The 23,727-nt window shown below is 41.1% G+C and overlaps 1 protein-coding gene across 1 annotated transcript in view; it reads left to right on the plus strand.

The window, feature by feature from the left end:
- Nucleotides 1-12,866, plus strand: part of PKHD1 (PKHD1 ciliary IPT domain containing fibrocystin/polyductin) — a 261,269-nt gene extending 248,403 nt beyond the window's left edge. Inside the window, exons 62-65 of the mRNA XM_069805584.1 lie at nt 1,520-1,627; nt 5,450-5,605; nt 6,793-6,927; nt 10,936-12,866. Of these exons, the coding sequence (XP_069661685.1) occupies nt 1,520-1,627; nt 5,450-5,605; nt 6,793-6,927; nt 10,936-11,288 (752 nt within the window). The 3' untranslated portion in view covers nt 11,289-12,866. The remainder of the gene's footprint in view (nt 1-1,519; nt 1,628-5,449; nt 5,606-6,792; nt 6,928-10,935) is intronic.
- The last annotated feature ends 10,861 nt before the right edge of the window (nt 12,867-23,727 follow it).

The raw sequence follows: 23,727 nt of genomic DNA on the forward strand, positions 1-23,727 counted from the left end.
AATTAATCTCAGTAGGCAGTTTGCATTGCAGCATCTCTGTTTGGAGGCTGTAAGAGTTTAAGAGGTTTGGCCAGGGCATACCAGTTCTTCAGTGCCAAAGAACAGATCCTAGCACTGTTTGTATCCTAGAGGTGTAGGCACAAAAAATGGGATAAAATCAGGGAGAAATTGTCCTGCAGTCTGGCCTACCATCAAAAGCCTTGTCTCCACCTGCTGAAACCTTCCTATGCATCTGTGATAGCAAGATGTCTCACAAAGAGGTTTGCTACTTCACCACTTTGTTCAATACCCTGGACACAGGAATGGCAGAGCATAAATGTCCTCCTCACGTCCAGGCTTTACGTACCTTCACCTGTGCTGCTTAATGACAATAAAATGTCAAACCACCTGCTTCATAAAGCAAATAGTTATTACATGTTGTCTTTGAGCAGGCAAAAGCCTGTGTTTGTGATCACTGGAGCAAGTCCAGCATCCTAAGAAGTTCTGACTTCTCACCCCCACCTGAACCAACATTCTGAAATTTGTCAGTCTTTAGGATTTTACCCCTCTCACCCTAAGAGCCTGAACGAAGCCCAGACCTGGTCAGCATTGCTCAAAGGCCAGGACTTGGCTGCTGCTCAAAGATACACACAATAAAATGGAGATCCAGTTACAAAGTAAATTATAACTTTCAAAAAGAGCCTACAAAAATAAAAGCCATGGCAAGTGTAAATGTTGGGTCAGAATGCATTCCCTGATAGCTTAGAACAAGAGGTAAAGTGATGGAGAAACAGGCTCTCCCGGGTTTCATTTTAATGCTTTCCATGGACTTTCCTCTGCCAGGTTTCTAGCTGAAAATGTCTCCTGTATGATCACAGGTCAGTCACCACAGACATTTTTCATGGCCAAATCACTTTCAAAGTGTCTGAGAGGGTTGGAGAAGTATTCAAAATGATTTAACAGTAGGACAGGAGCTAATATGCCCCAAATGATGGGGTGAAACACCTACAAATCAGAAAAGGGTTAAAACAGTCAGCTCTTTTCCCTTAGCTGCAGTGGCTGGCTCCTTGAGACCATTCCTTTAGGACAGAAAATACTCAGTCTCTCACTAAAACTCTCCTAACCTCGGTGACGTACTTAGTCACACAAGACATGAGTTAAATCAAAAAGATGAGCATCTGGAAATTTTTAGTGCATCTATATGGCTCCCATTACTTTTGCTTGATCCCCTTAACATCTGTATTCTTGTTACACCCCCACAATATAGATATGTACAGTAAATGCCATTTCACAATGAGCTCAAGCAACCAAGATTCAGAAGCTAAGGTTCTCCAGTCCGTCAGGAATTTAGTGTCCAAGTAAGTCTGAAGACCTGACCCTATGTGAAATTTCTGGGATCAGACAAAAAGTTTATAATTAGGAAGGACACTGAATTTAAGCTTTCTGAAGTCCCCTTAAAGTCACGAGGACTCTCTGAGGGGCTTAGGCGATACTTATCTGGACGCTGTTAATTGCAAAGCAATTTTTTTTTACTCTGCAGGGCTCACCCAAGTGCAGGTCATAGATGGATGTGCAAGTTTTTCCAGCCTGGCTGTCTCCAGTTCAGGCACAAACTGGAAACTTGTGTTCACTGTCACATCACCTCCAGGTAAGCTCCGTTTTCTGCATTTTTTTTGAGTCGGTAACTGAACTCAAAACCTACAGGTGGTCTGGATTTGTAAAAAGGGAGTTAAGCTCATTCAGAGTGGATCAATGCCAAACCTCTAAATAACCTGACTTCTGTTACAAGTCCAAGTTGGCATTACCCAGGCAGCAAGAGAGCTGGGTGATTCCTGTGTTATTCATGCAAGACCCACAAAATCCAGAGGAGTTAGTATAGAGAAGTATTGCCAGAAAGAGGTGCCTCTTTCTCCCTGGATTCCCTAGCTATGTATCCCATGTAGGAATCAGGTACTTAAGGTCAGGTAAGCTGTCAGAGCAAGCTTTTTCCTATAAATTGAGTCCTCTTATTCCCTCTTTGTTTCCTGTTTGTGTTCAGAAATTTTCCATCTGTGCTCTCAATTATTTTCATAGTGCCTTTCACCAACCGTTTGTCCACATCTGGTCATCTTTATGGGTGCAACGGGTTATGCACATTCAGAGCATGCCTCCAGGACTGGGCTCTGCTAGGGGTATCCCAAGAGTTTACGGAGATGATGTTGGGACTTCCAGGATTGTGCAGCTTGCACGAGGTCTCTGAGCCTTCACCAGTAATGGTGAAGAGGCAGGTGTGCTTAATGCCTCCTTAGAAATACCAGCTGAGAGGAACGTCAGCACCTTGGGGATAAGGCACCATGTGAACTCTGGCTTGTAAAAGCCTCAGGGCATCTGCACGAGATCGGTCCAACTGCTCGGGGGCCTGAATTTATCTACAAATCTGGCTCTGAAGGTATATAGGGGTCAAAGTGCTGGTTTCTTCTCTCAGAATGACTGCTGAGGCAAGTCAATGGAGAAGCAGGAACATGCTGTCTGGCGTGTAGTCCAAAGATACAGGTGTTGTAAGACCATGTGTGAAGTGTCTATTCTGATATTGCATACATACATAAATATATGTATGGATATATATCTAGATAGATATAGATATAGATACAGATATAGACATAGATAGATATAGATATATATAGATATAGATGTATCTCCATATATATATATAAACTGAGACCCATCAGGCAGAAAGAAACCTAGGAAGGACAGTCAGAAATATTTCCAGGAGAGGTAAGGCAGTGCGTGTGCCACTGCATAAAGCCCCGATGAGTACTCCTTTGAAGTACTGAACATAATTTTGTTTACGCATGTTCAGAGATGATCTCAAAATGGAGTAGGTGCAGACTGAGCGTTTTTAATGAGAAAACTCCAAGATAACATGGCTTCTTTCAGCCAAAAAAACCAGAGAGGGCAAATACATCAGACCGGTGAAGTGGCCAAGTGGAAGTGGCTAATGAAAAAATCTGAGCTAAAAAATTAGAAGGTTATTAACATTTAGACTGTATTTTTCTGAACAGCCTATCTTAATAGGTATGAATAGTGAGAGCAGATCAAACTGCTGTTGGATGAAGGTCAATACACTTAAGGATGATATTGTACAACATGGTACATACAATAGCATGGGATAGGATTTGTAACCCAAGAAATCCCTTCTTATCCAGGGATTAAATGAAATTCCAGGGTTTTTTTTAATGAGAAACCTTTGCTCCTCCTAGTCACAAGTGACTAATCAACATCGAGTGTTGCCCATGGCTTTGCAAAGGGCGAAGTGGGGTGCAGGGATTACCTGGAGGTGGGCCTTTACCGGGGGGACATGTGTTTATTTTGAGGGTGTGTGCTGCCAAACACCCGCAGCTCCCATTGCCTTCACTTCAGTGAGAGCAGATGGAAAGTCAGCACCTCACAGGATCCGACTCTTTAGTGGCAAGAACAGCTTAATGAAGTGTGTTTTGAAAGCTATTTCAGGGAAGTCACAAAATCTTTCCTCTGAACAAAGGTCAAACAGAGATCCTTTTTATCAAACATTTAACCCATCAGAGTATTGCAAAGAGATGTTTACAGCTAGCAATGGGGACAGCTGATACGTCTGTGTAGGTGTCACCCGTGTAAATCAGAGTATTGTACACTTTTAGTATGCATTGCAAATGTACACACCAAAGCAGCAATCCCCTTTGCTTGCTTGTAATTGGGAACTGTGCTGGAGACAGTATAAAGGCTTTTATACTGCCACACTCTTACTGAAGGTATTTGCTTATTGTTTGAGATAGATAAGCAAACAAAAATTAAACAATCAATTAGTGGATGTTTGGGATACATTTTCATGACCAGGTTTCTTTGGGTACCCTGGCATAGTTTGCTATTTGCAGACAGCTCAGAAGATGCAGCTGATGTTGAATGCAATAATTCCAAATGTTTTAGTGGTAGTTCCTGGGGAGAGTAGACTATTCATAGCACTGCTGCATAGTCTTGCTCCTTGTTTTACAGTAATATTCACTTAACTGATATGGATCCCAATGGGCTTGATCCATCCACTTTCTATTTAAACCAACAGCAATCTACTTACAAACTATTAGAGTAGTGCAAAGCACCTTTAAGCACCTGTCTGTGTAGAGTCCTTGATATCTGTGAGATTACTTCTCTCCTCTCAACTGAAGTTCATATGTGTTTGTACCTTCAGGCAAATTTTTCCCAATTGGAACATGCTTCCCACATTGTTCTGATGAAGCTCTGCTTTGTTCAAGTGGACAATATTGACACAAATCTAATTAGTTTCAGATAAAAGTACTTACAGCTACTTACCCTAGTCTCCAAGCTTCCGTCTGACAGTGTTTCTGATTTTTTTTTAATGAATTGATGAAAAAAAGGCTTTTAGGTTTTTATTAAAAGTGAAACTCAAACAAGTAAAAGAAATTTCCATCCATCAAAATTATTAGAATTGTGGGGTTAGGACCGATAATGAGTCAGGTAGTAAGACAGGTAATGAGTTGATGTGCTAATCCACACCCTTCAAATCAGTCTATAGAGAGGGCCAGGGCCAGTTTTGTTAAACTCCTGTCCTTCCCAGGCACATCTCCATTGCAAATGTGTTTTGGAAGTGATTCAGGGAACCAAAAATTTTCTATATTTCTGATTTTTAAAAGGGCAGTATGAGGCATCTTCCAGTCCTTGAAGCTCAGATGCTGACATGCAATGAACTCTTGCCCACAGAAACTATGAGTAGTGGCTGGCTTGATTCTGACTTAATTTACAGAAAACTTCAGGATCTCTGGGCAAAGAGCATTACCCAAGCTTGTGAGCATCAAGAGACTAAATATTTACCATGCTAACAGCAAGGACACTGACATTTTTTATTTATAATGCTCATTATTGACATGGTGGAAAATATTAACAAGTTCACTTTGAGTTTTCTGCATCATGGACGTAAGCTTAATGCTAGTGAATGTTTCTAGGTTCCCCATAAGTTACATCGATATGAATCATAAATAGCCTGTAAAAACTGAGTATGACTTGGCACATTTCTCGTTGCAGCCAGTTTCTTTGTCTTGCTAGGAAGAACGTTCATGTTTTCTGTCTGGGCCTGATCTGTTTGGCCTCAGAAATAGATACTTTGTGAATGTATTTTCTGGGTTTGGGAGTCAGCTAGACAAATTCATGGAAGAAATATTAAGGATTGTTAAATACAAAGAAGCTGCCTCTGCTTCAGGCAGCCCTGAAAGCTTGAAACTTACATTGGAGAAGTATTGTTACATATTTAGTTTGTGCTGGCACTCAGACCTAAATAGATATTGTTGGCTAATGTTGGATCTGGAGACAGAAGGACTTCTGGGTTGTTCCTGCATGCATTTTTAACAGCAGCAGCACTGTTGAAAGGCTCTAACCTGGTGTTTTAGCTGTGAAACCAGTGTTCTTACTTTTGTAATAAACTCTGACTGCTTTAAATTCTCAGGGGCCAAGTTTACTGTGATGTCTCAGCCATTTACCATCTTCCCTGTCCCCATGGGAGTGAAGGCCAGCATGATCCTTGTTGTCATACTGAGTTCAGCAGCATCTGCATTCATCCTTGCTCTTGCATTCTGCTGGTTCAAGAAGAGCAAAAGCAACAGTAAGTTGGAAATACCCACTAAAATTTATACTTGCAGACTCCCTATTTTGTTTAACAAATCCCCAGAGTGGCCACAGCAGGGTTCAGACAATGGCACTCAGAGAAAGCTCTGAGAAGTTTAGTAATTAGCAGTATAGTTTGTAGTTCAAGGTTATAGAGTTTTGTGCCTATAACAGATGCCTGGGTATTGGCTGGAAAAAGTTTTAACTGTATGTGAAACATGATGGAAATCAGGTTCCTATAGCGCAGACAAGGAACTGAGAAAGGGAGGAAATATTTGCTATGAATTCAATGATCCATTCAGCCACTGCATTTTCCTGATGAAGGATGACATAGCAAAATAGCACTGTGGTGAGGATATGTAAAGCCTCGACGCTGACCGAGGACCAGACACAGCTGCAGCGCGAATGCCACAGAGATAGCAGCACAGTCATGCTCACATCACGCTGTCAGCATCATGTGAGTCAAGGTGGTAATGGGAGGGCTACAGCCTCTCTGGAGTTCTCCCCCAAGCAAATCCACACCTCTACTAATTTACCTTAAGGTTGCTTTCTTTTTAGCATTGATCTTAAAACAAATATAGCTACCTCAAGGAGTCTTTCCCACTGCAGAAGGCATAAGTCTATTTGTGTAAGAAAAGAGCTGAAGATAAAAGGATGTGACTGTAATTCTTGGTGGCTTGATTGCTAAATAGCCACCTCAAACTGCTGGATATGTTGAAAGTTACCAAAAACTTGGCCTTTCAGATACGCTAATTGAAGTTGTGACCTTGTCAAAGGTACAGGTAACCCGTAGCGGAGGAGTAAATGCACATCCCGGTTAATAAGACATCTCCCACTAGTTTCAAGACCTTCTCACAGTTTCTCCAAACTTTTGCTTTCAAGTAACTTCTAAAGAGTCTTTCTCCTGAACTGCACCATGACCACTAGCTGCAATAAGGTCTGAATTTCTAGTGTTATTGAACGTGGTGACAACATAAGGAAGGGCTCCACTGAAGAGAACAGGTGGGAACCATAATGGCAAAACATAAGATGGTATGAGCATAAAACAACTCTCTCCACTTTTGGGCAGAAAGAACACTTCTAGTTTATATGTTAATTCACCAGCAATATATCGTTGCTTGAATTAATAACTGCTGCTGAGCTGAGGGTAGATTGAGAGTGATGTAACTATATATTTCATTGCAGAAATGAGGACTGAATGGGCTGATGTACCACAGACCAGTACCAAGGGACCCCGTAAACAAGCACAGCCTCATGCAACTCACATCCAGCCTTGCTACAGTCAAGGAGAAGATAAAAGTAGTGTGCCTGTAGCAGGAGGTGAGACTGCAGTTTGACAATAATTATAAACAGTCGAACATCAAAAGAGTTGGTTTAGGTCTCTTAACAAACTATAGTTTTGTATAGGATCAATAGCACACATCTTCTCAGAAGGTCTATCACTTTATTACCTCCTTCTCCTCCCTAGTATTTTTCTATTTGTCATTTTATCTCCTTTTTTATATATTGTGTGAAATCCTAGCTCCACTGAAGGCAGCAGCATAACCCCCCTTACGCTCAATGAGTCCATGAGTTCACCTAGTGGTTTTGGAGTAGGGTAGGTACCGACATTCCCACAGTGTCCCCAGTATGCCTGGAACAGCAGGGCTTCTCCCTGTCTCCAAGTGCTGTGGCAATAACTGCACAGGGCTCAAAAAGCTCTGGACAAGTTTGCAGGCTGTGGAGGACTGCAGCGAGGTGCACTGGAGGTAGGAAAAACCCACTCGGGGCTCATTTGCACGGTCTCTGTTTCCTCCACCACTCACAGGACCTTCATGCCATGCTTTGAGTCCGAGCCAGCACCCCAAAGCTGCTCCATTCCCACCCGCTCCTCTGTGCGTCCCCCCCTTTACTCCCCAGGGTCCCTGCCACAAACACCCCTCTTTCACATACCTCCTCGAGACTTGTCTTTTCATCATCTGCTGATCAAACACGACTTCTTCTGAGGTCACGGGAAAGCAGACAGCCTCGGGGGCATGTGGCTGGCAGCATAAAGCACTGGCTTCCCTCTCTGCAAGTGTGAAATGTTCTTATAGTATTTTTTTTTTTTTTTGTCTCACCTGCCAACAGCGCAGATCTAAGGGCATTCGGATAACCCTGCTGAACCACCCATTTACTGTGTTTTGGGAATTTCTTTTTCCTCCTCCGTACCGAAGCCTGTGGATTACATAAGAGGCAGGAAGAGCCAAGCTGGAGTTTTATCTCCTTTTAATTAGCATCTATCACAAAAGCAGAGGGAGAGAGAGGAGAGAGGAAATTCTGCAGTTTATGTGTTTTGATATTTGCTGTACTCCTCCAAAACACAGCGTTCAGCTGTGTGCCTTAGGATACATATCTGCTATAAATTCATTTTTTATCTAATTTGTCTGAGATCTAAGCTTCCTGTGGAGGTCTGAGATCAAAGGATCTGATTCTGTCTGATGTCGGCTCTGACACATAATGCGTGCTGACTTAGTTCTGTCTATAAACTCGCAGTGGGAGGCTGCCATTCTCCCTTGGCACCTTTACATAGTGAACTTTCATTTTGGCTGGGGAGGCTGACAGGTATAGCGTTGATTGGAGCCATCGTGTAAATAATTCATGGAAAGATTTTTTTGTCAGAAAAAGGCAATCCAGCCACTTAAAGTCTTTTAGGAATAGTTGCAAGACAAAAAGATTCCCCGATATGTTCAAATCTAAACAAGGATAACAATATCTTAAGTGAATTTAATACATATGACTTGGAAGTGTCTAATGTTTGATTTCCCCTTATTTAAAGTGCTGTTGGTTTTGGAGAGAGAGAGGAGGAAATCAAAGCTGCAGTCTTTTTGTTTAGTTTCTGCTTTATAGCTGTTCCCCCCATAAGAAATCCCACCTTTCTAATACAATTAAGTGTTTGGAGCCTTTATTATTAATCACCACGGTAAGTCTTGCAAGACCGAGTTTTTCTGTTTGGTAAGTGGTTATACAGTGTAAAGTCTGCTGGAGGTAGGGGCCCTGGTTGTTGTCCCAGAAGAAGGATCTGAGGATGGAAATGAGGAAGAAAACTGTATGCATAGATATGCAGTAGTGCAGGGGAGAAGGGATCAAGATACTACCTTGTCTGACCTTGGCGTAACAAAAAATCTCCTCAGCTTCACATAATTATCTCTCTATTGAATTAAATAACTTTGGATGGACTGATGCATTCTTAACAGAGCAGCATCTGGAGGTGGAGGAACATATTTCTTTTTGCAAATTTTACAGTTATTCTGGGGGTTCATCACCTTCACCATTGAAGGGTTGTATCCTGTAACAACTTACGTTCCCTAGCTTCAATTTACAGTCCTTTCAGGTATTGTAGCTTTTGACCCTTATCCTGAACTATTTGGCCACCAACTCTCAGAAATCACTGTTGTATTCCCGAAGAGGTTCTCTCACTCTGCAAATAGGGTCTGCATCCCTTGCTCTTAGGTTGTTCAGATCAACTCCTTTTCTACCAGTTTGCCATTTTTTCCAACTTTTACAAAATTTCACAGGAATCAATTTTAATTTTAATTCCAAATCACTGGTGGAAACACTGAATATCTTCCATTTCTGTGGTAGTGTCTGGTACTGCCACACATCCCCACCTCTGAGAATTATTTCCCATATATAATTACTGCCTGAGCTCTGTCTGTTAGCTGGTACTTAATCCAGTTAATCGTGTGCTTTATTGGTATTGAATAGTTTGTATTTAATTAAAAAAAATCAGGATATTTTAGATTACTATGTCATATAAATCTCAGGGCAGTATTTCATCCTTGAAACTGCTCATATCCGGAAAACTTTTAGCCTCCTCCATTAATTCAAACTCGTTTGAAAAGATCTATTTTCACAGCTGAAAATTGCACCTTTGAAATTGAAGAGGGCATCAATACATATCAAGCAATAACATGAAGCTTCGGAATAGGGGATCATAACCTGATCATCATGTTTATGTGTATAAAGAAGAAAACCGAACCTAGTGATGTATGCAATTTGTGCTTTAAAATAGTCAACTACTTAATGATAAAGCAATCTTGAGAAGGAAAACTGTTACATACAGAAACGTGTGTGACTACTGAAAATTTACTGACAACTTTCCAGTGGATTTCCAAGAGGTGCAATCCTGAAATTAAAAGCTATGAGTGTACAAGTTGAAAAAAAACAACACTCCTTAACAGGAAAAGTGAATATAAGCATGAAGAAATAGGGAAATTGTAAAAAATACATGAAGATAGGGGAGAATTATTCCAGCAAATAGAGTTCCAATTAATGAATTATAGAAAAGGGAGAAGAGAAAGAATCTGAGCAGCAGGTCTGAGAAACCATGGGGCTGAATGTCGCAGGCTGCTAAGGGTTAAACTTCAAGGACAAACCTGAAAAATAGGGAGTGGTAACAATACATTTTCTGGGATCATTTGTGGTAAGGACATTTAATGTATGACGATGAACGGACTGCAAAAGCCAGTGTTGTCCACTAACACATCAGATACGTGGACTAGGACTAGTTCTGGATTTGGAAAAAGTATAAAAGGTTTGGGTCTGGGGTAGTTTCATTTTATTTTTGGGGGGAAGGGAGAGGGTTGCAAGAATTTTACAAATGTTTTTAGCATCCAAATGAAGCAGGCTGCCAATCTCGCGCTGAAGTGATAGCACACCCTGTCAACTCGGAAGCCATCTGCTGTAACACCACAAGTGATTCTGCCTCTGTGGTTGATAACCGTTTGTTTTATTAAGATGTAAACATTTTTCATTTCCACATGAAAAATGTATAGTATATATTTTGTTTTTTCTGCATTTTCCAAAGGCATTTTTTAAACAGCATTGCAGGTTACAGGCTTTGCCTTGAGTGGGATTCAAATGTCAGCAATGGAAAGTTCTACCTTATATTACAGCCTGATTCATAGAAAGTTGATGTATTTTATAGATGTGTAGTATTAAAACGATTATCAGTCTTACCAATACCTAGCTTATTAGCCAGCTGTATTCTATATGCTTTATTATTAAGCATTTATTGAAGAATTTGATAACCGTTGGAAGATGCTCTAGGAGGTATTAGTGTATCAATAGGAACAAACCAGATGTTTTAGCTGCTGTATATTTATTTGTGGAAACAGGTTATGTTCATTTGGTTTTAACAACTTATTTCTGCCAAACTAAATTTTGTGGCCAGTTAAAATTATTTTCCCAACAATAACTCCTTTTTCTTCAATGTCTTTAAGATGTAATAAAGGCATAGAAGGGTAAGGAGCATCAAGATAGGGTCTTACAATTATTGTAAAGCACTAACAAGTCATGCTTTCACAGATATGGAAGCAATTGGAGCAGTGGCACATGCTACAGGACAACTGGAGGAGCTGAACCTGCAGCCCTGTGAAGCCAAGTCAGGGAGAAAGATGAGCACTGTCCAGTGTAAGACAGGTGACAGAGACACTTTTTCTTCAGCTGGGAAAAGTGACAGTCACCAACCGCTACGTGAAGGAACATCTCCTGGTGACTCTCTGGAACTTCAGCAGCTAACTGACTTGGGATGCTCCAGCCAGAAGGATGTCACCCAGCCTTCGCCTGGTTACAACAAGGAAAAAGAGAAGTCCCAAAGGACGCCCAACCATCAGAATGATGTCAGAGAGCATGTTGCTGTGGTAGCAGCAGAGGTGTAAGAGAAGTCATGTGAGGTGGTGGACCACAGACAAAGCAAGCTTTGCCTGGCTTGCAGTCAATGCGAAGCTGAGATTTTGTCTCCGTGGTCAGAGAAAAACGCACAGATGTTAGCATGGGGAACCAGCCTGCCACACGGCACGTGCCCACATTATCTGTTATCTGGATCTGCAGCCAACTGGGAGACTCTGGCCATGTCTATGACATTGACCTTTCTTAGCTTCCAAAACAGGGTGGGTACATCCAAACTGCCTGTTGAGAATAGTCCTTCTGACACCTCTAAAACTCTCTCCACGAGTTGTTTGGGGGAGTGCTAGATGGCTGGCTAGGTCAGCTTTGAGATTACATTCAAAAGTATTCAGGGATTAGCCAAACAATTCAACAGTGCAGATGATGGGATTTCTGACACTTTAATATACTAGCACTGATGTAGTCTTAGAGTCTAGAGCAATGCTGATTGGTATGTGTGCATATATACAAATATATAGGAATTTTCCCATTTCTTCCAATCATGCCTTTAGTTCCATTTAAAGAACCTCAGTATGTGCATAAATCTTTTCCTTTTTCTGAGGAAAACCAAACATGTATTCAACTTCCATTTCATTGTCACTTGAGTAAGTACTCCCATTCCTCCTTAGTTAATTCTGTGTTGTTTTGGGGTTTCTTAAATTATTTTGCAGAGTTAAATCTTCACCATGGCATTGTTTTCTAACACCCTTAAATCACTGGCTTGTTATGAACACTAGTCTTTATGATTGATAATAATAATGCTGATGTTCTTCGGTTGCTCAGAGAATTCCTCTGTGCTTTGCTTTACTGAGCTGGAAGATGAGGAACTTTATTATGCCCTCTCTGTACCATAAAATTCTTGGTTGCAAGGTGTCCTGGTGGCACAAGATAAAATTTATACTCCTCTGCAGATAAAATACTTCAGCATGAAAATAAGGTTTCTGGCCAGATCAGCAGTGGAAGAGAAGGTAAGAAAACTTGATTTGAAAAAAAACCCAAAAAACCCAACCACAAACCGGTTCACTACAAGCTGAAGGAGGTAAGGTGCGGATGCTGGTCAGTAAGCTAGACAGTTCTCTAGGCACAGAAATAAATTCACCAGCATTGGCTCCTGCACTATATTGTGTTTATAAGCATCATTTTCAGGTGAAATCAGACTGATTCCACGCTGAACTAGGCTTCTGGTTGACTGCACAGGAGGTTTTCTGGCTTGAGACAGTTGAACATGAGGGCCTTATTAAGTGCCATAGATCAGCCTTTCTGACCTCCTCCATGCTATGGAAAAGCAATTTCTTAAGTATTTTCTGCAGAGGCCAAAATATTCTTTTGTGTGAATCAACATGGTAAATCCCTAAGGCTTGTGATTCAGGGTCCAAATAAAAAGATATACATTGCAGAGGCATCCAGGTTTGGTGAAATGATTTGGAGACCCTCCCTTTCCTCCACATCTGATACTTAATTTAAGATGCTTTCATGTAGTAGAAAATCCTTTCCCCTCTGCAGAAATACAATTCCTCCATCCCCTGAACTCCACTCCCCTTCAGTAGTTCTACTCCTAGTAAGTGACTCTATCACATCCAAGCACTGTGAAAGCAAGTAATATATAATTGCAAATATCAGAATGTATGCAAATAATGTGCAAATAATATTGAATGTAAATTATATGCAAACATTATACAATGGAGCCTTCTTTTTGGGAAAAAAATCAGACACATTGGAAACAGTTAAGGGCTTTAATTAATCCTTTAATTCATAATCCTTGCATTTATCCATATTTTGTTTACAGAATAAGTAATGTCTTGCATGTCTAGACCTCTAATGGAATAAGCAGGGCTCAAAAGTCTTTAACTGCACCATTATCGATCTTAATTTCCCACAGTGCTGTGCATTAACAGAGTGAGTGGTAGACCATGGGAAAGAAGTCGGGAAGAAGTGAAACAAAACATGATGTAAAATTAGTGCAAACATGAAGTGAATCCTGAACAAGTAAGAAATTTAGGGGATCATGTGTTGTGTACCAGAAAAAAAATCATTCTAGTGATCAGAGAGAAAGGAGATGTGACTGAGACTTAGTGGTTGAAGAACATGGTTACACATGAGACGGTATCTTTTCTAAAAATAATTGGGTTTAGACTGACTGCAACAGCACTTGGATGAAATGGGATCCTACTACTTTATGGCTGATGGAGATCCAGATTTATTTTGAATTTTTTTCCATCTAGACAGGCAAAGGTAAAAACAGCCTCTCCCTCTTACAGGGAACATATGGTTAAATGAACAGACATACCCAAGCTGCTCCAGAATGTCCTGGGCAAGGCAAAGAAAGAGAACACACATCTCGTGTCCCAGGCCAAAGGCTTTATTTTACAATAGTTCGAATACCAGCTTGGCCTGCAGGGCATCTGCATGTCAGTAGTGTCTTACCATCAGTACTTTTGCTGATGCTGCTCAGGACCCTTAGTCCTTGTACTGTTGAGTTCTCCTTAATCCTTACGCTATAATTAAGACCACGGTGGTTTACAACTTTGCATGGTTGTTTTATGGGTAAATTTGTGTGTTGAAATACTCCGCGATAGGAAGACACTATACATTCCAAAAGCCAGGGCGAGGGCAGGGCAGGGTAGGGATGGAGTGGAAGGAGCCAGAGGAAGAACCCACAGTGTGACACGTGGGTTACCCATGAGGGATGGGGTGCCTTGACAGACTTGAGGTTGTTAAAGACTTCTGGCCCAGCTGCAGGACATTCAGCTGAAAAGAGGTCACTTTTTTATACTGTCAAAATCCAGCTTCTGGGAGGACACGTAAAAAAAACCCAGGAGCAGGATTTCAGCTCAGCTTTTCAAAGAAGCCTATAGGCATGTTGTGTCAAAGCCTCATGCTCTACCACAGCCCACATTCAGGAGGGCTCTGCGAGGGACACTAAGCCCTTTCAGCAAATCTATTTAGGCTTAGTGAAGTGCTAACGTCCCCACACTGAACAGCAAGGAAGCCTTCAAAGTGCAGGCAAAACGAATGTAAAAGTCTTTGCATCTCCCTGTGCAGATCCATCCTCCCAGACCCAAAGTCTTTCTTGACAGTCACGTTAAATGTCAGTGAAATTTGACAAGTTTGGCTCCACTGCAGCCAATGGCAAAAATTTCATTAAGTTTGCTGGGTTTAGGGTTTCCACCTGCTAACTGTTCTCTGTAGTCCCATCTCCAATAGCACTTGAGTTCCTTTATTCATATAAGAGTGTAGCTGAAAGGATGCCTTATTTTTAACCAAGCTCTACAGGCTTGTCTGAATTCCTAGACAATGTATGGTCAAAATTATTCTTCTTCCCTTTTTTTTTTCCATTTTGTGGAAGTGGTATTTTTTTCCTCTTATGTCTGAAGTAGAAGAGTGCATTACAGACAAATTTGCCTAAGGCTTTGGGCCAGAGTTGATGAGACTTCACGAAGATACAGGAACAGGCACATGGATAGAAAAAAAGAAAGCCTGTGAAAAATTAAAATGACAAGCCTGGTTAGGGAGCAGAGATAACTGGTGATGTAGTAAAATTAATTACAGTCTGGGTTGAAGGAATTGTGTGCCTAAGACAAAATTAAAAAAAAAAAAAAAAAAAAAGAAAGAAAAACCAAATAACAGCAATAAGATTATAAACCCTTTCATCATCTCTATGTGGTATAACTCCCAATCCCTATTTATTATGACATTTATTATGGCACTTATTTCTACAGGATCAGAGGTATAAATGGCAAATAAAGGAGGCAAGTGTCCAGTCAGAAGGCTTTTCTCTGAGCTTCTGATTCTGCAATGAGTAGCCTTGTTAAGAGTGAAATTATGTTAAAAAAAAAATCTTCAGTGGACTAGGAACTGTGAGAGAAAACCTTCACTGGACCAGGAAAGCTGCATGATGCAACACTCCAAGAGTGATTATGGGCGCTTACTGAATACGCAGATTCACAGGTTTTTCAGATTTATTTTTTTGCAATCACTATGCATTTGCCAGCACTTGAAATTATTCCAGCTTTGTACTTACTAAAACGTGGGAAACGTTGGGTGATGATTTGTTGATCAACATTGTAAAGACGATTGCAAGAGCAAAAGCCAGATACACCATAGGATCATTCCAAGATTCCAGAACACACCAGCAACGGCAGTTTTGCACAGGGATTTCTATGGTACATAAAAGGAGTGTGCTTTTGAGGGATGGAGACAGGAGGTAGGTGCTACCTGAGATACAAGATTTCACATACTAGGTGACATGACAGGGTGCAGGGAGGGACAGTGAAGTTCCTGGGAGCATGAGGTCAACCTAGGAAGCACCTTTGGTAGATACCATAGATGCTTTTCACTGGCTCAAACCTCTGTGTGTATGTGTGTGTGTGTGCAGGTCTGGATCTGCCAAGAAGCTACTAACAATCTGCTACTTTCTTACCAAGGCATTTCAAAATTTTCAATTCTCAAAGAACACAAGGTAACTAGAGTAATCATTCCATTAGTGAGTTTTCAAAAAAGGAGAATAGAAGGACATAGAGAATTTTTTATTTTTTAAATTGGATATTGAAATGTCTTTTGAGGGAGGACCGTTTGGGGAGGTGTTTTTGCTCTCCTTTTGCTTTCTTTTTTTTTTTTTTTCCTTTCCTCTTTTCTTTCACATTGTGACCAACAGAGAGGAGAAAAAGAGTAGGCAAGAAGGAAAGAAAGAAAAAAAAAAGACACAACACTCCAAAATTGATTGCAAAACAAAATATTATAAATTGCTCAGTTTGTCCTTAGCTTTATGCTCAAGGTGAACATGTTGGGAAAAAACCCAAACAAACAAACAACAAAACCGGAAGAAAATGTGAAAGAAAAACCTGACTCTATCTGAGCTTCTGTTCGTCTCTCTTGGTCTCCAGCTCAGTGAATGATTTTCTCTTAAAATACTCCCAGCATGCTGTCAGCTTTGCCTTGGATGTTTCAATTCAAAGCTTTTTCCTCACATTACAAGCTAAATGAAAAATAGTCCCTACTACTGATGAACCTGGCTCAATTTGCAGTTATGAACGAAGGCCATGGCAGAAGATTGCACACCAGCTAGGTAACCCTCTGAAGAGCTTCCATATTGTATTAGACCAGACCCTCATACCGAGGGCTGCTGGTGTTGGATACTTGGGGAAGAATGTAAGAAAAAGGTAAATATGAAATGAGCCTTCCCTGGAGTTTATTTTAAGCAAGAAGAGACTTCTGGGAATGGTGGTTGCTCCTAACGGCCATTGGATGATGGACTTATTGTCCCTGAATATTTTCTGAAAGTCTAGCATTAGTATCACGATACACTGAATTATCTACATCTCGTGTGAAAAAAGAAGTTATTTCTGCTTTTATTTTAAATGTTGTGCCTGATAGTTTCCAGGTCTTGTTGCATGACAAATAAGGAGCAATGCTTATTCACCTTGCTTTTCCAGATGTCCCGCACATTCTTCATCGCTTTCGAAGTTCTGTGGGAGTCCTGTGGGATGCAGGGATCTGACTTAAAATTCAGCTGAACAGATAAAGGGTAATACCCCACAGGAAAAGAAAAGAAGGAGAATATATACTCAGTCCTGCTGCAAAAGACCTCCCTCCTTCTGGATTTGTGCAGTTATAACTTAATGCACGTAGATGCTGACTAGGACCCTGATCTCGGGCCCTCGATTAGAAACCTAAATTCAGGTGTAAAAAATCAGGGATGAAAGGGTTTAATACTAAACCCAGCCACTTTAATTTGGCATTACTAGGGAAAAAAGAACAGAAACAGGTGACACGGCCAAGACAATGGCAGAGAAAAGGATCTCTGCTGCAACACTGTGGAAGATGGACTCAAGTGGGATCGGACTGTGTTGGTCGGAGACAGGAGCTACACACAAGCTGAGCATGGAGCATGCGCAGAAATGCTCTGCTGCTTTGGGTGTAGGTCATCTCATTCATTTTCCAGTAGGTCATTTGTCCATCCCCAGGGACGGGTTAGGTGGGGTTGGATTAATTTGCGCTTTTGCTCCTGATACACCTCTCTGTTCCGAAGTACATTAAAGATGAAGCCGGTGCCCAAGACACGCCAAGTCTCGCAGCCGTCAAAGGGAACGGTGCTAAAAATATCCCACCCTTGCTCTCCCTCCCCCCTGCCACTGTCTCTCCATGTCTAGGTGCTGACAAAAGTTATTTGTCGTATTCCCTTCATTCGGTGAGTGACAGGAGACTGGTGTCAAGTGAGAAAATGAAATGTAAATTTTATTAAACACCTTCTCATCTCTGTGTATCAATCCAGATTCCAGCCTAACACAGCAAATCAAATCCTGTCTTCACCAGGCCTGAGGGCACACAAAGAATCATTTCTCCTTAATACCATTCCCTCCTAGTAAAATATTTTTCTGTTTAGTAAATGAAAATTTAAAATGCAAACCCTATTTTAATCCCAGAGAAAAGATGTGCATTGCAGGGAGAAGGATGCTACATTTCATTCTGTTATGCCTCATGCTTTCTTCTTGTTTTCAGACACAGCAAAGATGATTAGCTGAAGCATAAATGGTGACTCCCTTTTAAGACTTGCCCATCGGGACTTTTTATCTTCATGTCCACCACTGGGCTTAGTAGCTTACTAGTCCAAAGATGATTCAGTATCCGCTTGTTTAATCTAAAATTGCATGGTGAATTATATGATGTACTGAAGTCTGAAACACTATTCCCAAGTCAACGGCATCAGAAGTTCTTTGCTGTGGGTCCTAATACCTTTATTTCTCTGAGGATGAGAGTCTTGGTCCACTGTGAGAGGTTAAATTGTCAGAAAAGGAAGCTTTTAATTCAAGGCTTCTTGTTGCTGAGCAAAATCGTAGTTGATTTGACTTTGATATTCACAGGCAGAGCATATAATAATTTGTTTCTTTTGGTAACAGTGTGAAGACATTTATATCTGTTTATCCAGGCTGTGTAGAGGTCAAAATTAGGATGGAGACAATACATGCATGAGAGAAACCCTGAACACAAAACAAATTTCGTTTTGCTTCCAAGAGGTGGCACTGGAGAATATTCTTATCAAAGTCACTGGTTAACCAACCCTCCATCTTAGTGGGTGATGCTGGAAGCACTGGACCATTGCTCTCTGAGACACTCACGGGACGAGCAAAACCAAGACCACCTACCTTTCTTCTACACTCATTACCCCTAATTATTAAAAGTTAGGTGTCCATAATCTAATTCTCCCTTGCGTGTGGTTGATATAGACAGGTATGCACTCAGGAGGGTGCTTCACTTTGCTTTTCACACACAGCGAGTGCGGGACAGGCCAAATCACCCCGTGGAAGTGCCTGTCTCTGAAAATAGTTCCCTGCTCTGTAAATGACCCTCTTAGCAGTAACTCATCCAGTACCAGCTTACCTTGGAGGTGGAGGTCCTGGGATTGCCTAGTTCCCCCACCTGAGGCACCCCAAATGGTGACAGGGATTTAGGGCTTTGGCCATCTCGTGGTCCTGGGAGTTAACTGCTAGGTCAGTCAAGGTTCCCATCTTGTAGGTCCCGCAAGAGTTGCCTACAGCACTTCAAGGAGGCTAAGGGTCTATGCAGTCCCCAAAACCTCTGGAAAAAAATTGTAATAATTCTAAAGAAAATGTTTTTGTAACCTAAAAAAAAAAAGTGATGTCTCTGGCATTCTTTTTTAAATTCAGGTTTTCCCTTCAAAGAGAAATAGTAGACTCCTGCCAGCTCTAATCACTGCTTTTTCTAACCCCTTTGGGAGCAAAAGCTATGCCATTGTCCATGAATCAGGGATAGATGACATGAAGCAGGGAAGAGTTAAGCAACTCACTAAAGCTTGCAGTAGGAACAAGTGGAAAAGAAATCAGCAAAAGCGCCCATTTCCCTTGGCTATCTGTCCTTAGACAAATTCACTACACCATTTTTGTTATCTGAGCCTGTTTCAGAGAGGAAAATGGAGACAGGCAACACTGAAAAAGTAATGCAGGGCAAGACTTGCAGCGTGTGCATTAGGTTGGATATCGACTGTCCTCAGCTGAAGTCTGCATCCTGCCACCAATTCCCCTCTGTGACCTTAGGCCACTCATTTAATGTCTCTGCCCCTCAGCTCCTCACGTGCAAAATGAGAATGCTAATACAGCTTTTCTCCATACCTCAGTCCACTTTGCCCACTCAGGCTTCAGGGTCCTCAGCACTGAGGCTGTTTCTAATTAATTATTTTCCAAGTGCAGTTCAATCCTGGCATCCCAGTTGCCATTGAAACCACCCTTGAAACAAAAGAGTAATAGTGATAACAATAATAATAGTGATAGTAATAGAAATACAGAGAACTAGAAATAGAAAACAGAAAATAGAAATAGAAATAATAGAAATAGAAAAAGAAATAGAAATAGAAATAATAAGTGCACCTAAACTGGTTTCACTTGCAAGGTGCTGAGGGTTAAAGAAAAAAAGGAAAAGTGCAGTCCGTGCAGAAGAGCTGTCATGTCACACAAATTGTCAGCTTCCCTAATATCATCAATCCCTCCTCCGCCTCACCAACTTAAATTCTCCCATGCCTCAAGGTAGACGGCTGTTGGGACTCGGCGCTCTAGATACATCCACACCGGAGATCAGTCATTTCACACTGCCAGTGGGCTTCTTTACTATTCTAATACAGAACCGATTGCACACTATGACTAATAATGTTGGCTGTATGAAAGAATTATTTATATAGAGACTGAGAAAGGCCTCCTTGGATTTCTAGACAGGACAGTCTTGATTTGGAGAGAGCAAAGCATAAAATAACTTCAGGGCCATTTCAGACTGCAGCAGTCTCCAGGAGACAAGCCGACAATTGGTGCTTGAATTTGAAGCTGCAGATGTATATGTTGTGGCAAACCCTCTTCCCTAGTACCCTAGAGTCCCCCATCCTCAGAAATAAAGAAGGGACATCTGGTGAATGCCAGTCAACATGGGCTTATGGAAAATAGGTCCTGTCAAACTAAATTGATAGGTCTTTTTCTGATGAGATTACAAATTCGGTCGATAAAGATAGCAGTATTCAAGCAATAGGCATCTGTGAGGTATTTGAATTGGTACACCGTGACATTTTGATTGCAAAACTAGAAAAAGAATACACAAAATTAACATGGTGCACCTTAAATGGATTAAAAATAGGCTGAAAACCTCAAAATGTGTTTATAGAAGTTACTGCTGAACGGGTCTGTTTCTAGTCTGGTCACAGAGGGATCGGGTTTTGTCCTGATGCTATTTTAGCCATGTTTTATCTATAAACATAAAGGTAATCTAAAAGGTGGTATTCAGCCAATTGGCTACTGAGATGGAGATACAGGGGATGATAAATAAAATAAGAGGACAGATCCCTTATGTTGTATGATCAGTGGATCAACCACATTCAGATAAAATGAGGTACATTTTACTGTAACGGTAGAAAAATTATACGTAAGGATATAGCTGTATTTACCAGGCAGAGTTTCTCTTCTGACAGCTGGTGACTGAAAACAGCTTGTCATCATGATCAATAATAACTAAAGATGATTTTTGTCAGGATAAAGGTCTTACAAATGAGCTAATGTTATTTTGCTGCATAGACACAAAGCTTTTAAATAATAAGATGCTTTTACTCCAGGACTGATACTGCTTCTGGTTTTGAAGTCTGCAGTTCAAGAAGTTGTTTATAATTTTGTGGAGGGTTCACAGAGGAAACACAGGTGGGAAAAACACTTTCCATAGCAAAAAAAAGCAGGGATTTTAAACCAGCTGAAAATTAAGCGCCCAGTGTAAATTGGTCATTTAGGCTTTCTCTGTAATCAGCAATGGGTACCTGCAGAAGATGCCTCACCTTGCATCTCTTATCTTAGTTTTACAGTGGAATAAAACACCTCTGAAAGTGCTGATCTCATGACATGGTCACAGTCTAAAAATACCCATAGGTGAAACAGAATTTGAAAATAAAGAGCTTTTCTATTGCCTAGACAAAACACTGTAAGCCAGGCAAATTCAGAGTGGAACTACTGGGATGTTAAGAGTGAGGATATCAGTAGTTTCGTAAGGGAGGGGTTGATCGTGGGAGATCCTTGCCAGAGTTTTGGCTAGATGACTAAAAGTTTTTGTTGGAATGCTTCCTTCCCCACTTTGGGCACACTCGCCAAAGGTCTCTGCAGTCACCTTTGCACCCACCACCACCCTTGACAGAAGAGAACAACATGATCCCTGAGGATTTCCTCTGGCTCCTGGACTGGCCCATCAATCTCCTTTTTTTCTTTCAGAAGACGGCCCATCCCGCCTCCTTTTCCCATTCCTCTTCCTTTTCCCATTCCTCTTCCTTTTCCCAAAGCCCTGGAAAGCCCAGGAGAGCAGGAAGTGTTGCTGGACAAAAGGAAGACACTTTTCCAACATGGGTGGTGGGAAAGAGAAGAGAGGCTGCGTGCGACCTCCTGGGAGAAGCGCACTGAGGGTGGCAATGCCATATCCCACGGCAGGAAGGGGAAGGCAGGAGAGAGCCCAGGGAAAGACACAGGGCAGCAAGGAACACCTCTGACACCACTTTGCAGTCCTCTTTATTCATCCAGAGCTGTTTCAACCCTCTCATATTAGGAAAAATCCCATGCAATTAAGTCTTTCCTGCCTGATTATGTCATCTTGCAAAACTTTGGTGAGCAATCTTTGAACGCTCCGACTGCATTATCAGTAAGCTAAGGCGTGTTTTTCTTATGAATCTCAGGACTTGCTCCTCACAAAGTTCCCCTCAATGTGAGAGATGTTCAGAGTTAAGTGCTAGATGCTGTCTCTGAAGAAATGATAAGTAATGGGTGCAGCAGCAGCCACCTCTATTTCTTTTTGGCTGACTCCAAAGCCCATCCAAGTCCATGAGGTCCATTCTTAGATAAGGTCTAAAATGTAAATGTGGTTAATTTACTGCTTATTTTTATACAAGCCCTCTTTCAAAGCCATCCATTAGATTAGCTCCTTCCCAAATCTATGGAGTACAAACAGTTGTGAAATACAAACTATGATGCCAAACCCAGTTTAGTAACTCCAAAAATGCAGCTTCAAATAACCTTCCACTTTTGTAAATTTTTCCACTTTTGTAAACTATGTATTCTGCATTAAGCATTATAATGGGCAGACTGGAAAGCCTAAGCTCAGATGTAATATTGCTTTTCAGATGAGCTCTGGCCCTACTCTGTTCAAATGTAGAAAAATTCGAAAGACTCACTTGCATTAAGCCATCACATTCCTCCTCTGCTCTACCAAGATATGACATATATAAGGTTCATTAATATTGCTTAATAAAATAGGCGTATTACAAGGATGATTACAGATTAGAATCATATTCTTGTATTGAGATTGCTGCAGAGGCTAAGACAGTACTGCTCTGATCTTAATCACCATGGATATTTCAGAAATTAAAAAAAACCAAGACTATCCTTTAAAAACGTTACACATATACTACCCTCACCTCTCAGGATGTTTGGTTCAGTGAGGCAAATATCCTTCATCTCAAGGTTTATTTATTGGCTTATAATATTCCTAGGTTGCATAATAGAGAGATGTCTACTAATACTCTAGAGAAAGGAGGATTTCTCATGAATTTTATACACATAATTTCCTTTGGGAAGTGCTGAGTATGATATCTCCTGAAGGACTCTGTGGAAAATTCATGTAAATAAGGCAAAATGGATTCATGGCTCCAGCCTGCAGTTATCTTGTGAACAGTATTTTGTGAAACAAAAGCACTGAGGGTTTAAAACATTGAGATTTTCTTTACACAGAATGGGCCATGGTACATTAAAAGGACTTGCTGGTGCCTGCTCATAAGGTGACCTATCAGGGTATTCACAGAGATAAAATTTTGCCTTTCTGGCACCGCATGAAAGGTTCCTGTGCACTTTGCAGTGGTGAATGCAGATTCAGTTTGCACTAACAAGAGTCCCTAGACCTTACCCATGAAGAACCTTCTAACAGCACCGTTGTCCGGAGGACTGCGTGCTTTAGATACCCTCTGCTTATACCTTCTGATCAGGGATTTATGCCATTTGGTGTATAATTATACCAACCTCTGCAGTGATGTTTCTTGAACTTGCACCTCCATGAACCAACGACTTTTTGAAAGTTCATCAGGAACGAGCCCCATTCATCCCATACAGCCAAAACCTCTGCTGCCTCTACCAAGCTCGGCTGGTCAAGAGCAACTTTATTGCTGCCCTGTTCAGTCTCTCAGCACTGACAATGCAACTCTGCTTTTCTAATATGCTTTCCAAACATGAATATCCACATTATCTCACAGATACAAATGAAGTCAGCCCCACAGTTTGGTGTGAGCAATGCCAGTAGAGGAGAAGTGCATGAGTTTGCTCATAGGCACGCAGAAGAAGGGCAGAAAAAGACAGTTATGGGTTTTGGAGCATTAACCAGAATTTCAGTCTTCCTGCTTAGCATCCACATTATTTAAAT

Source organism: Haliaeetus albicilla, chromosome 18 (genome assembly GCF_947461875.1).
Source record: "Haliaeetus albicilla chromosome 18, bHalAlb1.1, whole genome shotgun sequence".
Classification (NCBI taxonomy): Eukaryota; Metazoa; Chordata; class Aves; order Accipitriformes; family Accipitridae; genus Haliaeetus; species Haliaeetus albicilla.